The sequence below is a fragment of the Musa acuminata genome, chromosome BXJ3-6 (genome assembly GCF_036884655.1).
Source record: "Musa acuminata AAA Group cultivar baxijiao chromosome BXJ3-6, Cavendish_Baxijiao_AAA, whole genome shotgun sequence".
In the NCBI taxonomy this organism is placed as follows: domain Eukaryota; kingdom Viridiplantae; phylum Streptophyta; class Magnoliopsida; order Zingiberales; family Musaceae; genus Musa; species Musa acuminata.
In genome coordinates, this window is record NC_088354.1 from 35,144,550 (window position 1) to 35,165,308 (window position 20,759).

The window sequence follows — 20,759 nt, forward strand, 5'->3', positions numbered from 1 at the left end:
TTTAATCTTCTAGCATAAGTTATGTGCCATTATCACGTATAGGTAAAACTGTCCAGTAATAAACTATCTAAGTAGTTATTTTATGGATTTTCTAGCTTGATAGAGTAATGCGATGTGTCAACCAACATAACATCCAAGAGCTACCTAAGTGGCACATGGCTAGATAGGCTTTTGGGGTAGTGTTCAAGGCTCCTTCGCTACCTTATTCTACTATAATGTCATGTGGGTACTTATGAGGATTTTTACTCACGATAAACCACCATGGACCTTTTGTCACATGATTGTTCGGAGTTTGCAAAATTTATGTTTGTAATATGCATCGTCTATCAAATATTTCTTGGTAACAACATTCGCTTAATATTTTTTTATATACTATTAATATTCCTTAATCTATTTAAAATCATGCTTACCCATCTGATGAAGGCTTTAACAAAATATTTATTGATAATAGAGAAATAAAAAGAGAAGAAAGAAATAACGATATAAATAAATGGATAACTACGATACTCATTTTAAGACAAAGAAATGAATTCCAAAGATAAAAACCGCATCTTCGCATGTGTTGCATGTGGTCATTAGAAAAATAAATATGATATCATTACTCACATATATAATGTAAGAAAAGTACATTGTTCACTATATTCTTATGGTCTCCATTATAATGTTCTTTTTTATTTATAGGCCTAAATTTAAGAATAAAAAGAAAAATATAATTATATCAAATCAAATATATGATAAGTTCCACTTGATAAAGGTAATAATCTTTTACTTGATTTAACAAATAATATTTCTTTCTTAATGACATTATTTTTTGGTATATTTTCATCTTTGTAGAGATGAATTTTTAATATTTTTAGTCAATATTTGTAGTATTCGATTAAGATCGAATCTGATTGAGAATTGACTCATTTGCTTTAATATCAACATTAAATTGGATTTAGAAAGCGTTTAGATTTGGAATCCGAGGCGTAAATTTAAGTGGCAATAGAATCCACGCGTCCAGTGCTAATTAGGATTACTCCCCCACGGCAACGCTATCCTATTTGGGACTGAGACGGCTATAAAGCCGCTCCGTGGAAAACCCGAGAGCACACGGTGGAAGCGCGAGAAGAGGGCGACGATGGAGTTTCGTTTCAGTTCTGCTTCTTGGGATTTCAAGGCTACGGTGACGGGCCGGACGCGGGCGTCGCAATTACATAGACAATTGGCTCCTGTGATGATCAAGCTACGCTACCCCGTGATGACCCGGACCGCGCCACCGCCACCGCTACTTTGCGTTCACCGTCGCCCAGTTTATCCACCAAAGATCTCGCCAACACGCGATCTTCTCCCTTCTCTGCAACGTACGCACCCACGATCCTAGTTTCCTCTATATTCCGCGCTTGGAGCTAGATCTCGTTGCCTTCTCCCATTCTCCAGTTGTGTCGGCTTTTTGTTCTGGCCGTGGGATCGAGATGACCGTCGACATACACTTGTACAACCTCCGGAACATCCCTTATTTCCTGGGAGTTGTCCGCGTGGGCTGGCTTATCCGGAGTATTCCGGAGCCTTATTACGACGAAACCATCATCCGGGACGAGGATGATTTCCGGAACGATGCGGAGTCTGTTCACGACGAATTCGTCGGTCGTGGCCGCGGGGTTTTCCGAAGCCTGCCGCGGCCGTCGGATGCGGCGAGGGAGCTGGTGGTTGTGAAGTATGAGCCTGGAGGAGATTTCCGGGAGGACAGTTGCATAATCTGCTTCGAAGAGTTCGAGATGGAGGAGGAGGTGACGCGGTTGCCATGCAAGCACACCTTCCACGTTGGCTGTCTCGCTCGATGGTTGGAGCGCGGCAACGGTTGTCCTCTCTGCAGACGCGAGCAATCTGCTTCCACCGCTGTGCTCTGAGGCACTTCTCTTCTTCCTCAATCTGCTTCCCAAGATTCCCGGATTTCTCTTTCTTGTTGTTGTTGGAGGTGGGAGAAAAAGAGTGTCAGTGGATGCTGGTTCACCAAAGCTTGCAGAGTCCAAAAAGATGATGGTGTACATATATTGCACAGTAGTGTGCGTCTTTGGCTGATTGAACAGTGAATAAACTGTTCTTGGAATCCACTCTCTTTCAGCATATTTCTCTTTTATTATCGTTCTTACACAAATTATTTTGGACCTGCAACAATCGTGCACATCTGTTCCTGTATATATAATTCTATCGAATTTACAATATGGCGAGAATGTGAATGAACTATGAGAATAGATATAGTGGCGTCATAAAGGCGCCTATGATCATGATTTCCGGTCCACTCGGCGCTTGGAGGAAGATCTCGTTGCATTCTCGGATGTCGCGGTTGAGTTGGCTCTCGACTTGGGCAGAGGGATTGAGATGACCTTCGACTAAGCTTCCGCCGAGTCTGGAGCAGAGCGGATGCTTCTTTCGACGAAGGCGGGGTTTCGGAGGCGTGCCGGCGTTGTCGGATGCGGTAAAGGAGGTGGCGGAGATGTCCGAGAAGAGAGTTGCTTGATCTGCTTCGAAGAGTTCGACGTGGGAGAGGAGGTGACGCGGATGCCATGCATGAACGCCTTCCATGGCGGCTGTCTCACTCGATGGTTGGAGAGCAGCCATCTCTGCTGCCCTCTCTGCAAACACGCCATACCTGCTTCCGCTGATCCCTGAAGCACCTCTCCTCTTCGTCAGTCTTCCCAAGATTCACAGACAATTTCCCTTCTTGTTGGTGTGCACATTGTCAGAGATGAAGAGGAAAACGTGGCAGTGGATGTTGGAAATGTTAGGATTAAAACGTTAGTAATAGTGTTTGGTTGAATTGGCTTCTGAGTGAGTGGAGAGTTGCACAGTGTATTCTAGTTTACGAGCCACGTGTCCCAAATGTTGACATCAACTTCCCATATTTCTAGAAATTGCTGTTATGATTATGTTGACCTAATTTGGAGTCCGGTCAACATTGACCAATCCATGGTCATACTTAAACGTGGATCCTCCAAACGAGATCTGCCCCATTGCGTCACTAATCTTCACATATATAAATCACTATATAATGGGAACAATGGTGACAAAAGCTGCACGTCCAACACATCCACAACAAGGTTTCTCTTCCTGGAAACAATGAGAAGTTGGATTCACTGAAGCAACCAATTGAGACGATAAGAACCAAATCCATGCTTATGAAATTACAGATAAACAAACCCGAATTTGCCTCCCTACCATGAACACAGCTGAGAGGAGAACCAAGGAAGTCAAAGCAAGAAAACAGAGGAAGAGCGCGTCGCTGGTGCCGAGGAATGAATTCCATCAGAAAGCTTCCATCCTCTCCAACACCGGCGTCTTGATCACCTGCAGTATTTGCACGACCTCCGCCATAGAAGGCCTGCTCGAGGGGATCTGAGAGGCGCACACCAATCCTAGCTTGAGCACCGGCAGAACCTCCTCCTCCGGGTACTCCCCCATGCTCGCGTCGATGCACTCCAGCGCCTTGCCCTGCTCCAGCAGCAGCCTCACCTGGTCGATCAATATCACGACATCGTCATCCCGGTACTCCACCGGCTTCCGCCCCGTCACCAGCTCTAGAATCAGCACGCCGAAGCCGTACACGTCGCACTTCTCGTTCACCCTCAGGCTCTGGCACGCCAACTCCGGGGCCATGTAGCCCATTGCGCTCTGGAACCGGCTGCTTATGATGTGCTTGTCGAGCTTCGGCAGAAGCCTGGCGTGGCCGAAGTCGGAGATGATGGGATTGCAGCTCTCGTCGAGGAGTATATTGGTCGGCTTCAGATTGTAGTGGATGATCGGAGGACGGAATGACTGGTGCAGATGAGCGAGGCCGTCGGCCGTGCCAATCACGATGTGGAAGCGATCGGCCCATGACAGCGGCGGCATCGACTCGGGGTTCTCGTGAAGCCTGGAATGCAAGCTTCCATGGCGAGCGTAATCGGATATCAGTAGCTGGAGCTGAGGAGTCCAGTAGTAGCCTCTCAGTGGCATCAGATTCGGGTGCCTTACCTTCCCTAGCACTCGAACCTCTCTGTCGAAGTCGTCGTGGTACTGAACTATGTTAGCTGTCAGGAGCTTCTTAATGGCGACGGTTCGCCCTTCTCCCATCGATGCTCGGTACACCGTACCGAAGACTCCCCTGCCTATCTCAGTGGCTTTCGCCAGTAGAGCCTCAGCGCTTCCAGCCAAGTCCTCCGACCTCAGATCGTTCTTGGGGCCGAACACCACCATCTTCCCTGCAGCGGGAGTCCCCGTCGACCTCGTCGAGCTCGAGCATTTGCTCTCCAGGGCGTTCTCCAGCTGCACGATCCTCCTCCGGGCCGACATGTTGAGCAGAGTGATCACAAGCACACCGGACGCGATCACGAGAGCCGCGGAAATGGCCACCATGGACGAGATGCTGAGGAACTTCCTGTGTCGAACAACCACCGGGTTCGCAGGGTCGACGGTGACCATGTTGTTGCCGTTCCCTCTAGTGTAGGCATCCGGGTCGAGGACCAGCGGCTTGGGGACATTCATCTTGCACGGCTCCAACACGAGGGGAGAGCACAGGCCAAGATTGCCTTGCAGAGCACTGCCATCAAGGCTCTGGAATATGCCTTCCATGGGGAGCCGGCCGATGAGACGGTTGTGCGATATGTTAACAGCCAGAAGGTTGTCCAGCCCACCGAGCTGCTGCGGTATCTCGCCGCTCAAGTTGTTGAACTCCAGCTTGAGGATTTCGAGCTTCTTGAGCCGCGACAAGGAGGCTGGAATCGATCCGTTCAAGCTGTTGTGGGATAAACTCCTGCAGAGAATCATCAGAACAGATCAAGATCGACACAGATTCTTTCTCGTCCAAGGTGAATATGATGATGCTTACAGCAAGTATAGTGATGAACAGTTCCCGATCTCGTCAGGAATTGGGCCGCTGAAGGAGTTGCCGTCGAGTTGCAGAACAGAGAGGCTACCGGATTTGCACATGTCCGCGGGTATAGTCCCGTACAACTTGCTGCTCCGGAGATCCAACACCGTCAGGTAACGGAACAACCCGAACTCCGGAAGCAGCGGCGCCCGGAGCTCGTTCCACGAGAGGTTCAAGAACCTGAGACTGAAGTAGGACGCCATCTCCGGCGGAATAGCCCCTGTCAATTGATTAGCTGACAGGTCGAGTGAGTGAAGGGTCTCCGAAATCCTCGTCGACCCCGGCGGCATCGCGCCGGAGAGTTCATTCGACGACAAGTCGAGCACCTCCAGGCCCAGATTGAACAGGCCTTGCGGGATGCTACCGTTGAGCCTGTTCCCCTTCAGCCGGAGCTCGGTCAGCTTCGAGCATTCCGCCACCGCGTCCGGGATCGTTCCGGTGAGCTTGTTGTTGGATAGGCTTAGATAAGTCAACTCCTTCAGCCCGCCGAGCGACGGCGGCAAGCTGCCGGTGAACTTGTTGTTCGATAGATCCAAGTGCTGGACGGAGGTCAAGTTCCCGATCCATGGCAGAACATCGCCAGAGAGTTGGTTGTTTGACAAGCTGAGGAAGGTCATAGAACTCAGATATTGGACGGAGTCAGGGAGATGTCCGTCGAAGGAGTTGAAGCTCAGGTCCAAGGTGTCTAAGTGCGGACAGAGGCCGATGCCAGCGGGGATGACCCCGGAGAACTGGTTGTGGTTCAACTGGAGGTGCTTGAGGTTATGCAGATCGCCGATTCCGGCGGGGATCGGCCCAGAAAAGGAGTTACGGGACAGATCAAGCACTCGCAGCCGGGAGAGCGGCCAGAGACCGTTGGCGAAGTCCGGCGCCCCGGAGAACCTGTTGTCGGAGAGGTTGAGGTGGAGGAGAAAGGAACACTGCGGCAATGTGGAAGGCAAGGGACCCTCAAAGCGGTTGCCAGCGAGGGAGAGGTAGCGAAGCGAGCCGCAGGTGGTGGCCGAGGAGTGGGAGGAGGAGAAGAAGGAGTCTGGGATGGGGCCGGCGAGGGAATTGGAGGAGAGGTCGAGGGAGCGGATGGAGGAGAGGAGGGAGAGATCGTCGGGCAGGCGGCCGGAGAAGGCGTTGCGGCTGAGGTCGAGGGAGCGGAGGGAGGGGAGGAGGGAGAGGCCGGGGGGGATAGGGCCGGAGAGGTTGTTATCGGCTAGGGAGAGCGAGGCGAGGGCGGGGAGGCGGTCGAGGCCGCGAGGGAGGGGTCCGGAGAGCGAGAGGGAAGCGAGGTCAAGGCGGACCACCCGGGAGGAGGCGACGCCGCACTCGACGTGAGACCAGTTGCATGGGGTGGCATCGGCCTCGTTCCACGAAGCAAGGGCGCCGGCCGGGTCCTCGAGCACCGACTTGAAGACGATGAGACCAAGGACTTCGTCGTTGAGCGGCGTCGGCAGGTCAGCGCCGCCCGCGGAGACAACGAAGGGGGACAGCATGCATGAGAGCGTCGACAAGAGCAGCACCCGAACCAGTTGACGAAGGAGGAGATTTGGGAGCCTCATGCTGGGGGTTGGGCAGGGCGGCCGAAGCTGGAACTACTGCAGCTATCTTTTCTCTTCATCAACGGCGATGAGTGCCATGATCTCGGCCTGTCAAGGCATCCATGGTCTGGCGTCGGTTGTTTAGGATCGCAAGCAAGAGAAGAAGGATGGACAAGCGGAAGCAGAAACCAAAAGGGAGGCAGAAGAGGGGAGTCACGTTCCTGTGGACTGTTGGGTCTGCCTCTGTGGATTGCCCTAATACGACATGGCACGAAAAATAATGGCGGGGAGAGGGGAAGGTGAAGGGTAATAGAATCTAAGACACGGTGTGGCCACATTCGCTGAGGTTAATTACTGTAGGTGTTTGAACTTGATTTGAAATGAGAACTAAAGATTGGAATGCGCTCGCCTGTTTCAGCTGCGACAGGGTTCACCCACTTTTCTTGAAATGAGCACTAATTGGTCTGCTAGATTTGCAGGACAAGTCTTAGAAAGTGGAATGGCTGTTTTGCATGACGTTGATAGTAGAGGTTTTATTTTTTATCCAAAATATCGAGAAATCAAAATTTATCTTATAAGATTTTGAACTCTTAATCATTTGATATATATATATATATATAATAAAAAAATTATAAATCTTAATTATGTGGATTGAGAATGTAAATGGTCATATATTTAATCGAGTTTAGAATATTTAACATTTTATTTATAATTTTTATTAAAATTTTTTAGATTTTTCTTTATCTATTCTTGTATCACTAACATTAATTATTTCATATTTTTTTATTATTATATCTGGATATCTTCTAAGCAACATGCCCATAACATCTTACATAATTTTCGCCCATCATATCTTCTATCGAGATAATATTTAATTATTTAAAAATAAATTTTTTTAATAATCTTACATATTCATCTTAATATTTTGATCTTGACAATATAAAATTATATATATATATTATTTCTTAATTGTCCAATGCTTAAATCCTTTGATCTCACAATTGTCTTATAAAATTTTTCTCTTAATCTATATCCGATAATCATATAAAACATAATAGTTACAGTCTACCAAACCAATTTCTTTAATCTCAACCATCCGTTCTATATTCCTACAAATTTTAGAAACCCTAATTTAAATACTTCATGTTAGACTTGCTAAGAATACAAAGATTATCTATTAAGTTATAATTCTATTGAGATTAATGATTCTTAATTAGATTACAAGAGGATTACAAAACACTGTCAAATAAACATGCATATAAGTAAAAAACAATTAGAAAATCAAGATTAACATTATAATGTGAAGAAATGTAATCTTATCCTATCATGTGTTGAAATAGAACTCCTGATTGAATTAGAGCCCTTCATTTTTTTTTTTTGTATCATTTTTATACAAAACAAATTAATTCTACTAATAAACATTCCAAATTATATAGATTTACAGTAACTCATAATGCCAAAAAAGCAGGAGGCAGATGGAAAACAAGTTCCATCGAGCTTTTGCAAGTGGGGACTACCACGTTCCTTCCATTGTAGAGTCCACATCAATCAACGTTTATGCCAAGAAATGGTGAATCCAACTCCATTCATCTCTTCCTCATATTCTTCGCCGCTGCTGCACACTGAGATGATTTAGAGCATCCCATATTAACCATTCATTCGAATAAGACAATCCAATGAGTTAAATACAGCTGTTGATACTGATCGAGTGAGCAGATACAGACAAAAGAACACTGCCACATCCATGCTTATTACGAATCCAAGACGTGACACACAGGTCTTTGAATCACATGCACCTTACCGACGTGCGGAGGAGGAGAAGAAGAAGAAGAAAAGAAAAAGGAAGACATGGAACAGTAACATCCATTTTCACTGTGTCGGAAGCTGAGAACATCTGACTCCCGTGGCTTAACATTTGTCAACGGCGACCGTTGCAACCTGGCCTGGTATGATAGGATCATAATGCACTAGATGAGAGAGGAAGAAGATAACTGACAACCAAAGACCATGGTGGATTTGGAAGTGTTTGCAGAAATACTATATATAAGGGACCTATTGAGATGGTGGTGGGACACAGTAGCTTCTGCAGGAGGAGGCCCTCGTGAGCCACGCCCAGCCATCCGGAGTTTTGTGGAAGGAGGGAGTCACATGAGGGAGTAGATTACTGAGCCAGGAGATGCAAACTTGGCCTGTCATTTAGTTTTCTTTGATTCTTGTTTAGCAGGAGCAGCATGTCTTTTTGCATGCAGTGGATTCTCTCCCTTATCAATGCTTGAAGAATGATGTTGTGGTGTCGACTGAAATCAAAGCATTCTCTCTCTCTCTCTCTCTCTCTCTCTCTATGGAGGAGAAGAACTGTAGAGTAGAGCCTGCATGCATGTTCGGAACTGAGTTAGGGATTGGATTATAATGGGTTATTATGTGAGCCGCCAGTGAACATAACCATGTGCACAGATGCACATCCTCTCATGGAAATGTGTTGTTCTTCCCCATTTGCAGAATTCATGTACACAGCACAACTGGGATACATGTATCCCAGTATCTAAACTTGGTGCATCCCATGAGCAGATGACAAAAGTAACTCATACGTGCCTCGAGTCTCACCTACTGCTACTACTCACTTCCAGAAACAGTACATAAAAGTTAAACCTAGAGATGATCCAAGCTTCACAAGGAGCCCACAGTGGCAGCACCCAACAACAAAGGTCACGGGTTAAAGCTGTTCGCAGAGAGAGATCACGGGTTTCTTGTTCCCTGCCACTCCATCTCGCCCCCCACACCACCCTATCTCTGCTCTGGAAATCCGTGTAATGGCACCATCTCTCTGCTGGTATTGCTGTCGGATCAACCAGTGGATTCCGCGTTACTTCGTTGCCTCTCTGATTGAGATGGGAGAGGAACACAAGTGGAAGCAATGCCCTCTCCAATCGGCTCAGTTGCCTGCGAGGCAGGGAAGACAGGAAATGGGCAGAACAAGTACTTCAAATTGCACTGATGAATTATCCCATGCAAATGTTACATTATTCAAGGACAATATTAATTATGCATGCATGCATGCGCCCTCTCACTAACTTTTCCTCGTCATTGATGACTGAGTTGCTACGGAACTGATCGCAATCGTCGGCAGGAAGATTTGTCACGGATGCACAACTTTTGGCACCTCACAGGAAAAGTAGAACTTGAGTATTTTTAAATGCTTATTAACCATTAATCTTAATAGTAACTAATATTAATAATAATATTATTATTATTATATAAAATTAGATCTGACCGGTCGGTCTGAGAAGAATAATCGGTAAGTGCAAAGCAGCTTTGGCTGAGCAAACGGGAGTGAACCAAATCAGACCGGCTAGTTTTGTACGAACCGGAAGGACCGACGGGCCCAATAAAAGTGACTCCCAATGGAAGACAATCGTATTGCTTGGATCACTACTTTGCAGTATCTATTTCTACCTTCGATTACTAATATTACGAACAGTCGATATGCATATACAACGGAGAATTAACAGCCAGTGTGTCCTGTGTTCTTCGAGTCATGTCTGCTTCTGATTTGGCTCGTTGTCCCAAAAAGCGATCCGCGTTGGAAGAAGGCGATGATTGGGAGGCCTTTCTCCACCGTGGTGGCCTGCCTGCGTCGATGTTCCTTTTATTGCTGCTCGCTGCTGCTGTCATCTCATCTTTTTCATGAACCTTTTTTGCCTGCAAAAAGATGGTGGCTTTTGCCCCCCTAACTTCCGTGAAGGTTGCACTTGGAATTCTTGAGAAAAATTCTCGGAAAAGGCTTTTTATTTTTTTTATTCTAGTTTTTCATGATAGATACTTTTTTATATTTCTCAAAAGATGTATCCTATTTACTATAATTCTTGAAATATTTTCTGCAAATGCAACTGAAACAGTACCTAATTATACTATATTTCTCAGATGTTTTTGAATATTTGATTATTTGTGTTCCGAAATCAATAATAATATATATTTAAAATTTTATTTTTTTTATATAAATTAATTTCTATTGGATTTTGAGTTCATTTGTCTCCTTTTAAATAAACTTACAGTGTTTTGATTAAAAATATAAAAAAAAAATTCACTCTATGAATCAGTCCACAGGATATAATGTATCTACTCCCTATTGTATTTTAATGATCATGGTAAACAAGGAAGACACTTAGGAAAATATGAGAGATTTTTTTGGAGAATTCATCTAGCAGTCAATATTATTTTTAATCTTATTTTCTCTCTTGGCATTCCCAAATTGCATAACAAAATCATTAAATCCCAAATTGATAGCATAATAACAACAACAACAACAAAAGAAAAACATACTTTCCTGTCATCAAGTGTACTCAACAATAATATGACATGGATTTGGATTCAGGATGTGGTAGTCCATCCCCACAATAGGCATTTAGATTAAACAAGCAGGTTAAATATTAATGCTTGAGATACCAGAGCAGATTTTTTGAGATTCTAACTTTTGTGATGGATAGACAGACAGATAACCAATTGAATGATATGATGCAAATTTACTACGAGTTAAATTAATGCAGAGAAATGCAGCAAAACAAAAAGCTTCAAAGAAAGCATAGACCAAAAAAATAGTATGCTATAATACAGTTATACAGGCAACCATCATCAAATTTGATAATTCAAAAAGTTAGAATAACCATAATATCAAAGGCATATGATGTTTCACTAAGACTAAATCATTTCAAACACACAACTAGCTAAAATCAACATATTCATAAAATTTTCAACCACATCATGACAATGATTTGCTAAAATACAGATCAATCATGATCATCAACAAATCATTTGACAATGACAAGATACATTTCATATGTGATACAACAGCAACTAACATGCCAAGAAAGTATAAAATAGGCATGGAACTGGAAAATTGGTAATTTGAACTTAGTTCAGAAGCATCATGTACTAGCAAATCCAAAAAAAGAACCAGTTTGAAATATGAATGAAACAGAAGGAAGATGCAGTATGAAGAACTAACAAGACTTTATGATAGATAGTATATCACCTATATTATTATGGTAGATAAGAGTCCCAAGAAGCCATGACAATAAAAAAGAACCTAACATTAAGACATACAAGTTTCCATAAATATTCCGCAAAGGGAGAAGAGATATAGACAAGTACAACCTCTTTCAAGAAGAACTTAGCCATAGAAATGGATCTAACGACTACATCATATATATCCACAGGTCACAAAGCAAGAACATCCCTAAATTTGAACTACAACTGAACACAGAGAAATCTAGACATGCTTAAGTATATCCTGACTTTAAGTTGATATAAGCAAATGAATTGAATCTAAGAAAAATGATGTATAAAAAGAATTATAGTAGAAGTCAACTCAACCATAGTCCATAGCCATCAAATAGCTTAGATGACTCAAGCAATGGACCTACTCCAGAATATTCCATCAAATAGCCATCAAAAACTGACCTCGGGATTTAGAGTAGTGACATCAAAATATTCCAGAATACATGAATATATATTACATGCTAAGCGTTTAAACCTAACTAAATTTATACATGCATAAACATACACTTACTGATATTATCTCAAACTGATCAGTTTTTAGGTGAATATACTGTTTATGGTTATAGCTTCATGTTTTACATGAATATAAGCACTCATACAGACAAATATAGATGAATCTAGGCGTACAATTGGTATTCCAAACCATCATGGTTGAAGCATCTTGGCAATCACTTAATACCCAGACACAGCAACAGACCATGAAAACACTGGAAACAATAACACAGCATGGTATACAATGATGCTACATACATGACAAAACACAAAGGGTCGCATAAGGAAAATGATTTCTTAAAAGAGTAGTCCTACCGATGCAACAAATCATCAAATTGAAACAAAGAAATTCTGTAGTCACTGTCAAACAAATCAAAGTCCCATACAAGTGAAATGCAAGTGTCTTAAGAAGAATACTGTGCAACTTAAACACGTCTTCAAGGAAAGATATAACTCCTATTTAAATTATTCATACAAAACAACAGTATGTATAAATCCTTCAAGACACTGAATGGACTACAATAAGGGAACCAAGATAATACACTTGATTATTCCAGAGCATCTATTTCTCCATCTTATCAATTACGTTGAAAATATTTTTATAATTTTTTATATATCAGGATGAGAAGGGAGTAAATAGTGACAATGTCAGGATTAGAGAGACCAGAGCATGACCAAAAATAAAAAAGAAAATGGAACCTATTAGAATAGTAAGAAATCATTATAATGAATAAAAAATTTCACAGTTTCCATTATCTACAAGCTAAGCGGCACGCTGTTTGCTTTATCAGAATACCACAAGTACAATGGAGTACACAGGGCCATGAGCAAGTTTCAACATAGTTGAAAGAAACTTAGACTTAGAGATCAGCTTTACAACAGAATTCATTGACAAAAGCATAGTTAAACAAACCAACTACTAAAAACTGCAATTGGCAAACCTGTAAACGACATATATTATGAAACGAGAGAATGCCACATTAAATTTATGAGACACATATTCCTAATGAATCAGCAAGCACATAATGATCCAATTAGAGTTACACAGAAACAGATCATTCAGCGTGCATAGTTTATGGCACATTAAAACATGAGAACCATTAAGAAAATAAACATTACATCACGGTACTCAATCCATTGACTGATAACCAGCTGGATCATGCTCATGCTCCCACCACTATTTCTTCGCGTTGCCTTTGTTTTTCGAATCTGTGGTGGCTCCTCCTCCTGATGCTTGCCCAGCCTTCTTAGCTGCCTTCTCCTGGAGCGCCTTTGCATCCCTTCACAACAATAGTGCAACTCAAAATCAGTTCTTTTTCTGCCCAATCAATTATTAAAATAACAATCTCACTTAAAATAAAAATAAGATGCAAAAAGAATGTAATCAATAGTAAAATTCCAGAAAGCCCTAACAACAAGAAGCTGGATCAATTAGAACAAGGGAAGGGATACCTCTCGCGGCGCTGTTCGGGGGTCATGCCGTCGTCTTTTTGCTTCCCCTGAGCTTTTCGAGCTTGTGCCCTCTGCCTATCAACTTCCCTCTGGTTTCCCCGTGAATTAGAATTAAGAGAAACATCATCACATCCGTGCATAATCAAGAGACGGAAACTAGGATTCCATCGAATCAGCCATTTACAACGAAACCAACGACAAGTAATCAGATCGAATCATCGACAAGAAAGGTTAACGAGACCAACACGAATCGGAAATCGCAGATCTCGCTCTCTCATCAAACGATCTGGAAAAGATGATAAGAACGAAATCCAAGTACGGAATCGAAATATATCATCGAATAAGGATATGAGTCATCCTCTCCGCTTCTGTGCAGGAAGAACCACCCGACGAGAGGGCACGAAGAATCCGTACCACACGACAGAAAGAAAAGGGGTGAGATGGAGGCAGGAAAGGGAATATATTGAAGAAGGGGAATCGGAGAGGTGTTCGGGTATTGTTCATCTTTTCCTACCCGTTCAATGCTCGCTTCTCTCGCCTATCCTGGTGGGCCCACCCTAGATCAATCATAGCGACCATTAACAGGAAGGTTGGACGTCGGGGTAGATCTGGAGAGTAGGAAAAGTATCGCCCTTGCGTCGGGACAAGGCGTAGTTTCCTGCACCGAGACTACTTGATTTTTCATTGGAGTGACCACTGGGTCCCCCGTGGGGTCTCCCTTCATCACCGATAGGTTAGGCGGGTACGAACAATGAGTGCCAAGCGATTGGCTCAAGACAAAATTTTATTATTATTATTATTATTATTATTATTATTATTATTGTTTAGTAGTTTGGATCATTTTAAGTACCCAAAACGTTTAATTATTTGACTCTTCCATATAAAATAACAATGAGATATTCTCTTTTGATAGTCTATCAGTCAAAATTTTCTTCTCATCAAAAATTTCTTTTTCGTTTATATCTTTAATGAGTTGAGAGATATTTTATCTGCGCTCATCTTACGTTATATTATCTCGACATTGTCTAAGTTAATCATATCTTATCTTGGATGTTTTTTTTAATATATTCTTTTAGATTTTTTCACAAGATACTCTTATTTTTATTTTTTCATAATCATTTAGAGTATCATTCTTACTATTCATAATCCCTCAATGAATTAATAAGATGATATTTTACTATTCACAATCCTTCTATTTTTATTTTTATTCTCATTTTTTTTCTTTCTCCTTAAACCTCACCTATACATATTATTATTATCGACTCTCCCTACCGTTTGTGTAATCCACTAACAGTTTACAAAAGCATAGAACATGATATCTTTTAGCTTAATATAACTGAACTAAAAGAAGATATCTTTTGAATTATTATATAATATAAACCATAAAAACATTAAATCATTATAATAAATATCAAAAGCTATTGCTCACCTCATCCTCTTGTTCATCTTATTTCATTATCTATCTTTTTTTTATCAATTTATGTCAAAAGAGAAAAGAAAAAAATTTATAGGTAAAGAGCAAAAATATTTTATTAGAATGAAGTTATAAATTGAGGGCTTATATGTCTTTTTATAAAGGAATAACTTAGAAATATTCAAAGTTATTAACATAAGATCATAAATAATAATAAAAAGTTGTAAATAGTAATCTCCCTTCCCAAATCTAACAACTTCTTTCTTTTTTGTTGCTTTATCCGAGCATGCGTAAATTTTGATATTATTTTTTTATAAAGTGATACATTAATGGATTCTTCTTGATATAACCAATTGTTAAGTATAAAGAGTTGACAACTATTATCTAATAATAATCTCGAAAGGACTCTTATTAGATGTAGAGCTCCGTTACAAATTATAGGAGAATTAGACTATGTCTAACAACTTTATCCAATCTCAATGATTGACACTCACGTAGTTTCAAAGATATCACTTAAGGAGTAAATTTATTTTTTTAGTTTGGCAATTCATTTGAGGGTGAAGACTTATAAAAAAGTATAACTTGGATTCTAGCAATTTGGACAACTTAGTCTAAAATCATTCCAAGAATCATATATCTCCATCTCTAATGATATTATATAGAATTCCCAAATACTTCATCTTATTTATCATCATCAACTTGGCCACCTCTTTCATTGAGCAATGTAGGGGTGTATCAATGAATATTGTATATTTCGAAATGATCGACCACTATAAGTATTAATCCAAGTCCCTTTACCACCAACAAACTTAATATGAAATATAAAAAAATCTCATGACTTTTTTGGTACGAGCAATAGCTTTAAAAGTCTTATCGACTTTTGGTGCTCTATTACATCTTATTGGCAAATAAAGTATATTCGAACATATTCTTCTATATCAATTCTCATTTTTGACCGATAGAAGCCTCTCTCCATAAGAGTCCATGTTCAGTGAATACTTAGATGTCCTGCCCAAAGGGAATCATGACACTCTCTCAAGAGTTTACACTTCAAATTATTTGCTCAAGAAATATAAATTATATTCCTTTAGGGGTAGACGAGTCCCTCTTGGATTCAAAATTATCATACTTTGTCTTCTTTAATCAATTGTATCATAGTTACTACCTATGGATCACTATACATTCCATCCCTCATCTTAAAAGAAAGTTAGATTATAATTGACTTGCTTGGCTTTCGCCTTCTAATTGCACAACATTCATCAACTATACTTTCTTGCTTAATCCATCGGATACAACATTTGCTCTTTTGGGCTTGTACCGAATTGCTATATTAAATTTAACTATGAAGTCTTGCTATCATTCTTATATTAAGGAGAGCTTTTTTTGAGTTTGGAAGTAATTCAATATGATATTGTCAATTCTTAGCACAAATATGTTTTAAGAAGATAGTACCGACATACTCATAGATAGTGGACTATCATCTCCTTATTGTGCACCAAATATCATTGCTAGGTCTCATTGAGCTTGGGACTCTCATAGATCACCGTGTGACCCTCCTACCTAAGTACTATAATATCAAAGTCCAAAGCATCTATATGGATTTTGAAATGTTCCCCATAGTCTAATAATTTGAGTACTAAGTTATTCTAACATAATAGCCTTTAGGACTTAGAATGTCACTTCATATTTGTCTGAGTATCACTAAGGTTTAATCGGGTTTCGATTAAACCCAATTCCGACGAAAACCGTTTCGTAAAGATATTAACTTGAAAACATATGAGTGTAGTGAAAGCAATAAGAAGATAAAGCAATTTGCAGTAAAGGTAAATTGCTCAAAACGAAATGCAAACTAATTTATAGTGGTTCGATTGTAGTGACCTACATCTACTCCACCGATTCCTTTTATATCGAGGCCTCTAGTATCCACTATTAATCTTCTTTCAATGGGTGAAGATCAACTACTCGTTTACACCCCTCTTTTTCTTTTCACAGAGACAACCTTTTACAAGCACTCACTCCTCCTCCCTAAACATAATTCTAAACTTAGACTTAGAGGAGGAATTCTCTCAAGTGATTGCAACAGCATTTTCCCACTTTTAAGCTCTCTGTGCTTGTGTATGTTAACCAGGGATGAGAGGGATATTTATAGGCCTTAAGTGGATTCAAACTTGGAGCCTAAAAGTGTACCATCCCTGGTTTTTCGGGTCCTGGCGGTACCGTTGCTTGTGTTGGGCGGTACCACTGCTTGCAGCACTAACACTGGGCGGTACCATCGCTTGACACTCTACCATTGGGCGGTATCACTGCCCAGTCTGGTAGTTCCATCGCTTGACAACCTCGGAGACTGAGTCTTGGCGGTACCACCGCCCAGACTGACGGTACCACTGCCTGATAGTCTCGGAGACTGTGCCACGATGGTTTCACCTATTGGGTCACTGTTTAGACCATTACACTTGGCCCAATATAGCCTAATCTTGGGCCAAGTTGGCCCCTAATTGAGTTGGCCCAATTCCAACCCAATTATGTATTAACTATGAATTTTAAGGCATACACTAAGTTAAATAAGTTTGGTAAGTCTAGGTTTCTTCCGGGGAACTTCCGATGATCTCTTAGCAATGTTCCAACGGACTCCCGACAAGCTCCTGGACTTCACAATGATCTTCTTGGTGAGTTTCGACGAGCTTCTTTGGCAAGTTCCTGGACTTCTCGATCAATTCCGACAGAACTTTCGATTAACATCTGGACTTCCGACGAACTCTCGAACTCCCAACGAAATCTTATTCTTGACTTTGGGACTTTATTTTGCTTTATGCTTTGATTGCTATCATAGTTAATCCTGCACACTTAAAACCTACTTTGATTAAGGTAATTATTATAAATTAAATCACATGTTGTCCGGTATGTCATTGGTTCATCGGCGCTTCGTCCGAATCTTCGGTACATGTTGTCTGGTATGTCATTGCCCAATCAGCTATTTGATCTCCGCAACTCCGATATTCTTGGCGCAATTTTCGCTTTTCTTGGCCCAATGTCCGAACTCATGGCCCAAAGTATTCTTTCGATATGTCAACTGATCCTCCGGCTCGATGTCAAATCTTTTGATATTTTCTACTCTGGCCCAACATGATTCTTCCTACTTTTAATTGTCTTTCTTTGATCGAAGCTTCATGCATCACTCAAAACGCATATCAAATCACAAATACTATTAATTGATTTCATCATCAAAATTCGAGATTCAACAAAGACTCTCCAAAAAGCCTATCTAGCCATGTGCCACCTAGGTAGCTCTTGGGTGTTATGCTGGCTGATACTTCGCACTATTCTATGGAACTAGAAAATCCATAAAATGACTACTTAGATAGTTTATTTCTGGGCAGTTTTACCTATATGTGATAACTGTACACAACTTACATTTACAAGCCTAAAATTACCACAAAGCTAACCAAAATGAGGCTACCAAACCTATTATAAGCCATCTAAATGTTGTATAAAATATGAATAAAATAAAAAGATGCAAACATATATGAGTATTAACACATCAAACACCTTAATTATCACTTTATTTGCGATTAAGCGACGATGAAGGTGATAGCGACAATGAAGCGTAAGCGGAGGAAAAGATAGTTTTGATAATTTTTAAACTAGAGATGTGGTTTGAAAATATCTAAAAAAAAATAAAATGAGTGTAACTGTTTAGAAAATATCTAAAATATGAGTATTTTATTAAAAAAATTACCTAAGATATATCTTGTAAATTTGAAAGCTTACTAAAAGAATTTAAAATCAAAATTTTAAGTTAAAAATAAAATATATATCAATCTTATTGGTCAATTTATGATCTAAACTTTGCCATTGAGGTGTTGCAATCAAATAATTGCCAAGATCAAATCCTCCCCTCCCTTGTGATTATTATGATATTTCATACATATTTTCGTAAATATTTATGATTTTTTAATTATTTAAAAAATTCATCTTAATAAAATCAAAATGTTGGTAATAGTTGATACGTGGAATATTGACCTTTAATGTTAAATATAAAGTTTGATGATGAAATTAATTAAAAATTTTAGAAATTAATCTTATAATAAACTAAATTATATCGGGGTATTTTGACTAAAGAAATGGATTGTGAAAGGTTTAGATGTCAGATTAAAAGTGGTATCAAGGGCTTGTGATAAAGGTTCTAAATGTTATACTGAAAAATCGAACATCATATAAGAAGGATAAATTATGATATCGAAAAATACAATGATATACTAGAGGATCAACTGAGATGCCAAAAGAATACTAATACACCGGAAAAATAAATGACTTTGCGAAAGACTCAGTGCTATATCCAAAAAAATGAATGTTATTTTGAAATCTTTCTTGAAGTTAAATTAGGGTTCAATTACGCTAAATTCGAGCAATGTCAAGTTACTGAATTGGGTCAAAACAGGTTGAAATTGGACCCATAATTACTCTTGCTCACTCCCAATCGAAATTGAACGGCACATAACTATAATTGTTTGATCTGCCATAAACTGAGGATGCTTGCAGTAAGCATAGAACATAGAGATCTCTGCCACAAACAGAGAGCTCTAACAAGCACAAAACAAACAGAGTAGTAGAGCGATACAAGAAAGATCACCAGATGGGATTGTATAGCGTTTTATTTGCCTAAGAAAGGCAATTCATTACATACTTCATTTACAATCCGCACAAAAACTTCTTTCATGTCCTCATCAATGTATGTACAACACGAACGCCATTATCTACCTTTTGAATCGACTGCATCCGCTGGCACTTATTTTCTCTTCATCTGTAACAATATGCATTCCAGAAGCAGGAAACAGAAGATGTCTCTGAATCTCGGGGAGATCAAGAAGAGGAGAAGCATTTCAGGGATCAGCAGAAGCAGGTATGGCGTGTCTGCAGAGAGGACACACATGGCTGCTCTCCAACCATCGAGTGAGACAGCCGCCATGGAAGGCGTGCTTGCATGGCATCCGCGTCACCTCCACGCCCTCGTCGAACTCCTCGAAGCAGATGATGCAACTCTCCTCTCTGACATCTCCTCCACGCTCGTACTTCACCACCGCCAGCTCCTTCACCGCGTCCGTCGACGCCGGGATGCCACCGAAATCCCCGTCCTCGCCGACGCCTTCGACGTCCGAAGAAGTTTCCTCATCGCTCGGGAAGTGGGCCAAATGTACATCCACGATCATCTCGATCCCGTTGCCAGAGTTGAAAACCGTCTCGACTAGATCATTGCAGAAGGCAACGAGTTGTCTCTCCATCCGTCCGGCGAAGCAGATGTCATAACCATAGACGCCGGCGCGTAAGAGAACGGTCGAGATCGCCCGGCGGCGAGATGTTTGGTGGAGGAAGTCGCCGAGAGTGAAGACAAAGGTGTGGTAGGCACGGGGCGGTTCCTCCACGACTCGACCTTCGACAATGTGCATCACGGTATAGCCGAGTTTGATCACCACCGGGGCCGATGCCGGCGTCCCCTGAGTTTGATAGGCCCTGAGAACCCAATCGGCATGGCCATGGACAGGAGTCGTCTCCATCGTCGCAATCGCCTTCTTGTCGCACTTCAACCGTGTGAATGAACTCGGCTTAATTCCTACCATGGAGCGGCTTTATATAGAGAGACACAGATTCTGGTCTCGGAATCTGAGACGGGATCGAATTCATCGAGTACAAATCCTAAAAACAATCCGACGCGTAGTTTCCGTTGCCACATAAGTTTGTGGGTTGGACTCCGAAAGCAGTTCCATTCGACACGTGTTGAAATCCTACGGAAGAACGAACTTGCTTCTTTCTTGATGGATTATTCGTGAAGATTTAATTGGAAATTGAAGGGTTTTATGACGTCATCTCTAGAAAGTCAACTCTTTCCTGCTCCGTGTTGAAAGCCATTCACTACCGGACGCCAAATTAATTC

At 41.2% G+C, this 20,759-nt stretch overlaps 3 protein-coding genes across 3 annotated transcripts; 1 reads left to right on the forward strand and 2 right to left on the reverse strand.

The window, feature by feature from the left end:
- Window positions 1–1,454: 1,454 nt before the first annotated feature.
- On the forward strand, window positions 1,455–1,889 carry LOC135641444 (uncharacterized). Its single transcript, XM_065156805.1, has one exon. It carries the CDS (start codon window positions 1,455–1,457, stop codon window positions 1,887–1,889), a length of 435 nt encoding a protein of 144 aa, XP_065012877.1.
- Window positions 1,890–3,129: 1,240 nt separating this feature from the next.
- Window positions 3,130–6,676, reverse strand: LOC135641562 (probably inactive leucine-rich repeat receptor-like protein kinase At3g28040). Its single transcript, XM_065157004.1, has 2 exons — window positions 4,847–6,676; window positions 3,130–4,771 (listed from the first exon to the last, which is right to left on the reverse strand). Exons 1-2 carry the CDS (start codon window positions 6,436–6,438, stop codon window positions 3,286–3,288), a joined length of 3,078 nt encoding a protein of 1,025 aa, XP_065013076.1. The 5' UTR covers window positions 6,439–6,676; the 3' UTR covers window positions 3,130–3,285.
- A 13,034-nt stretch (window positions 6,677–19,710) lies between these two features.
- Window positions 19,711–20,445, reverse strand: LOC103989828 (probable E3 ubiquitin-protein ligase HIP1). Its single transcript, XM_009408773.1, has one exon. The coding sequence runs from the start codon at window positions 20,443–20,445 to the stop codon at window positions 19,711–19,713; it is 735 nt and encodes a 244-aa protein (XP_009407048.1).
- Between the last annotated feature and the right edge of the window lie 314 nt (window positions 20,446–20,759).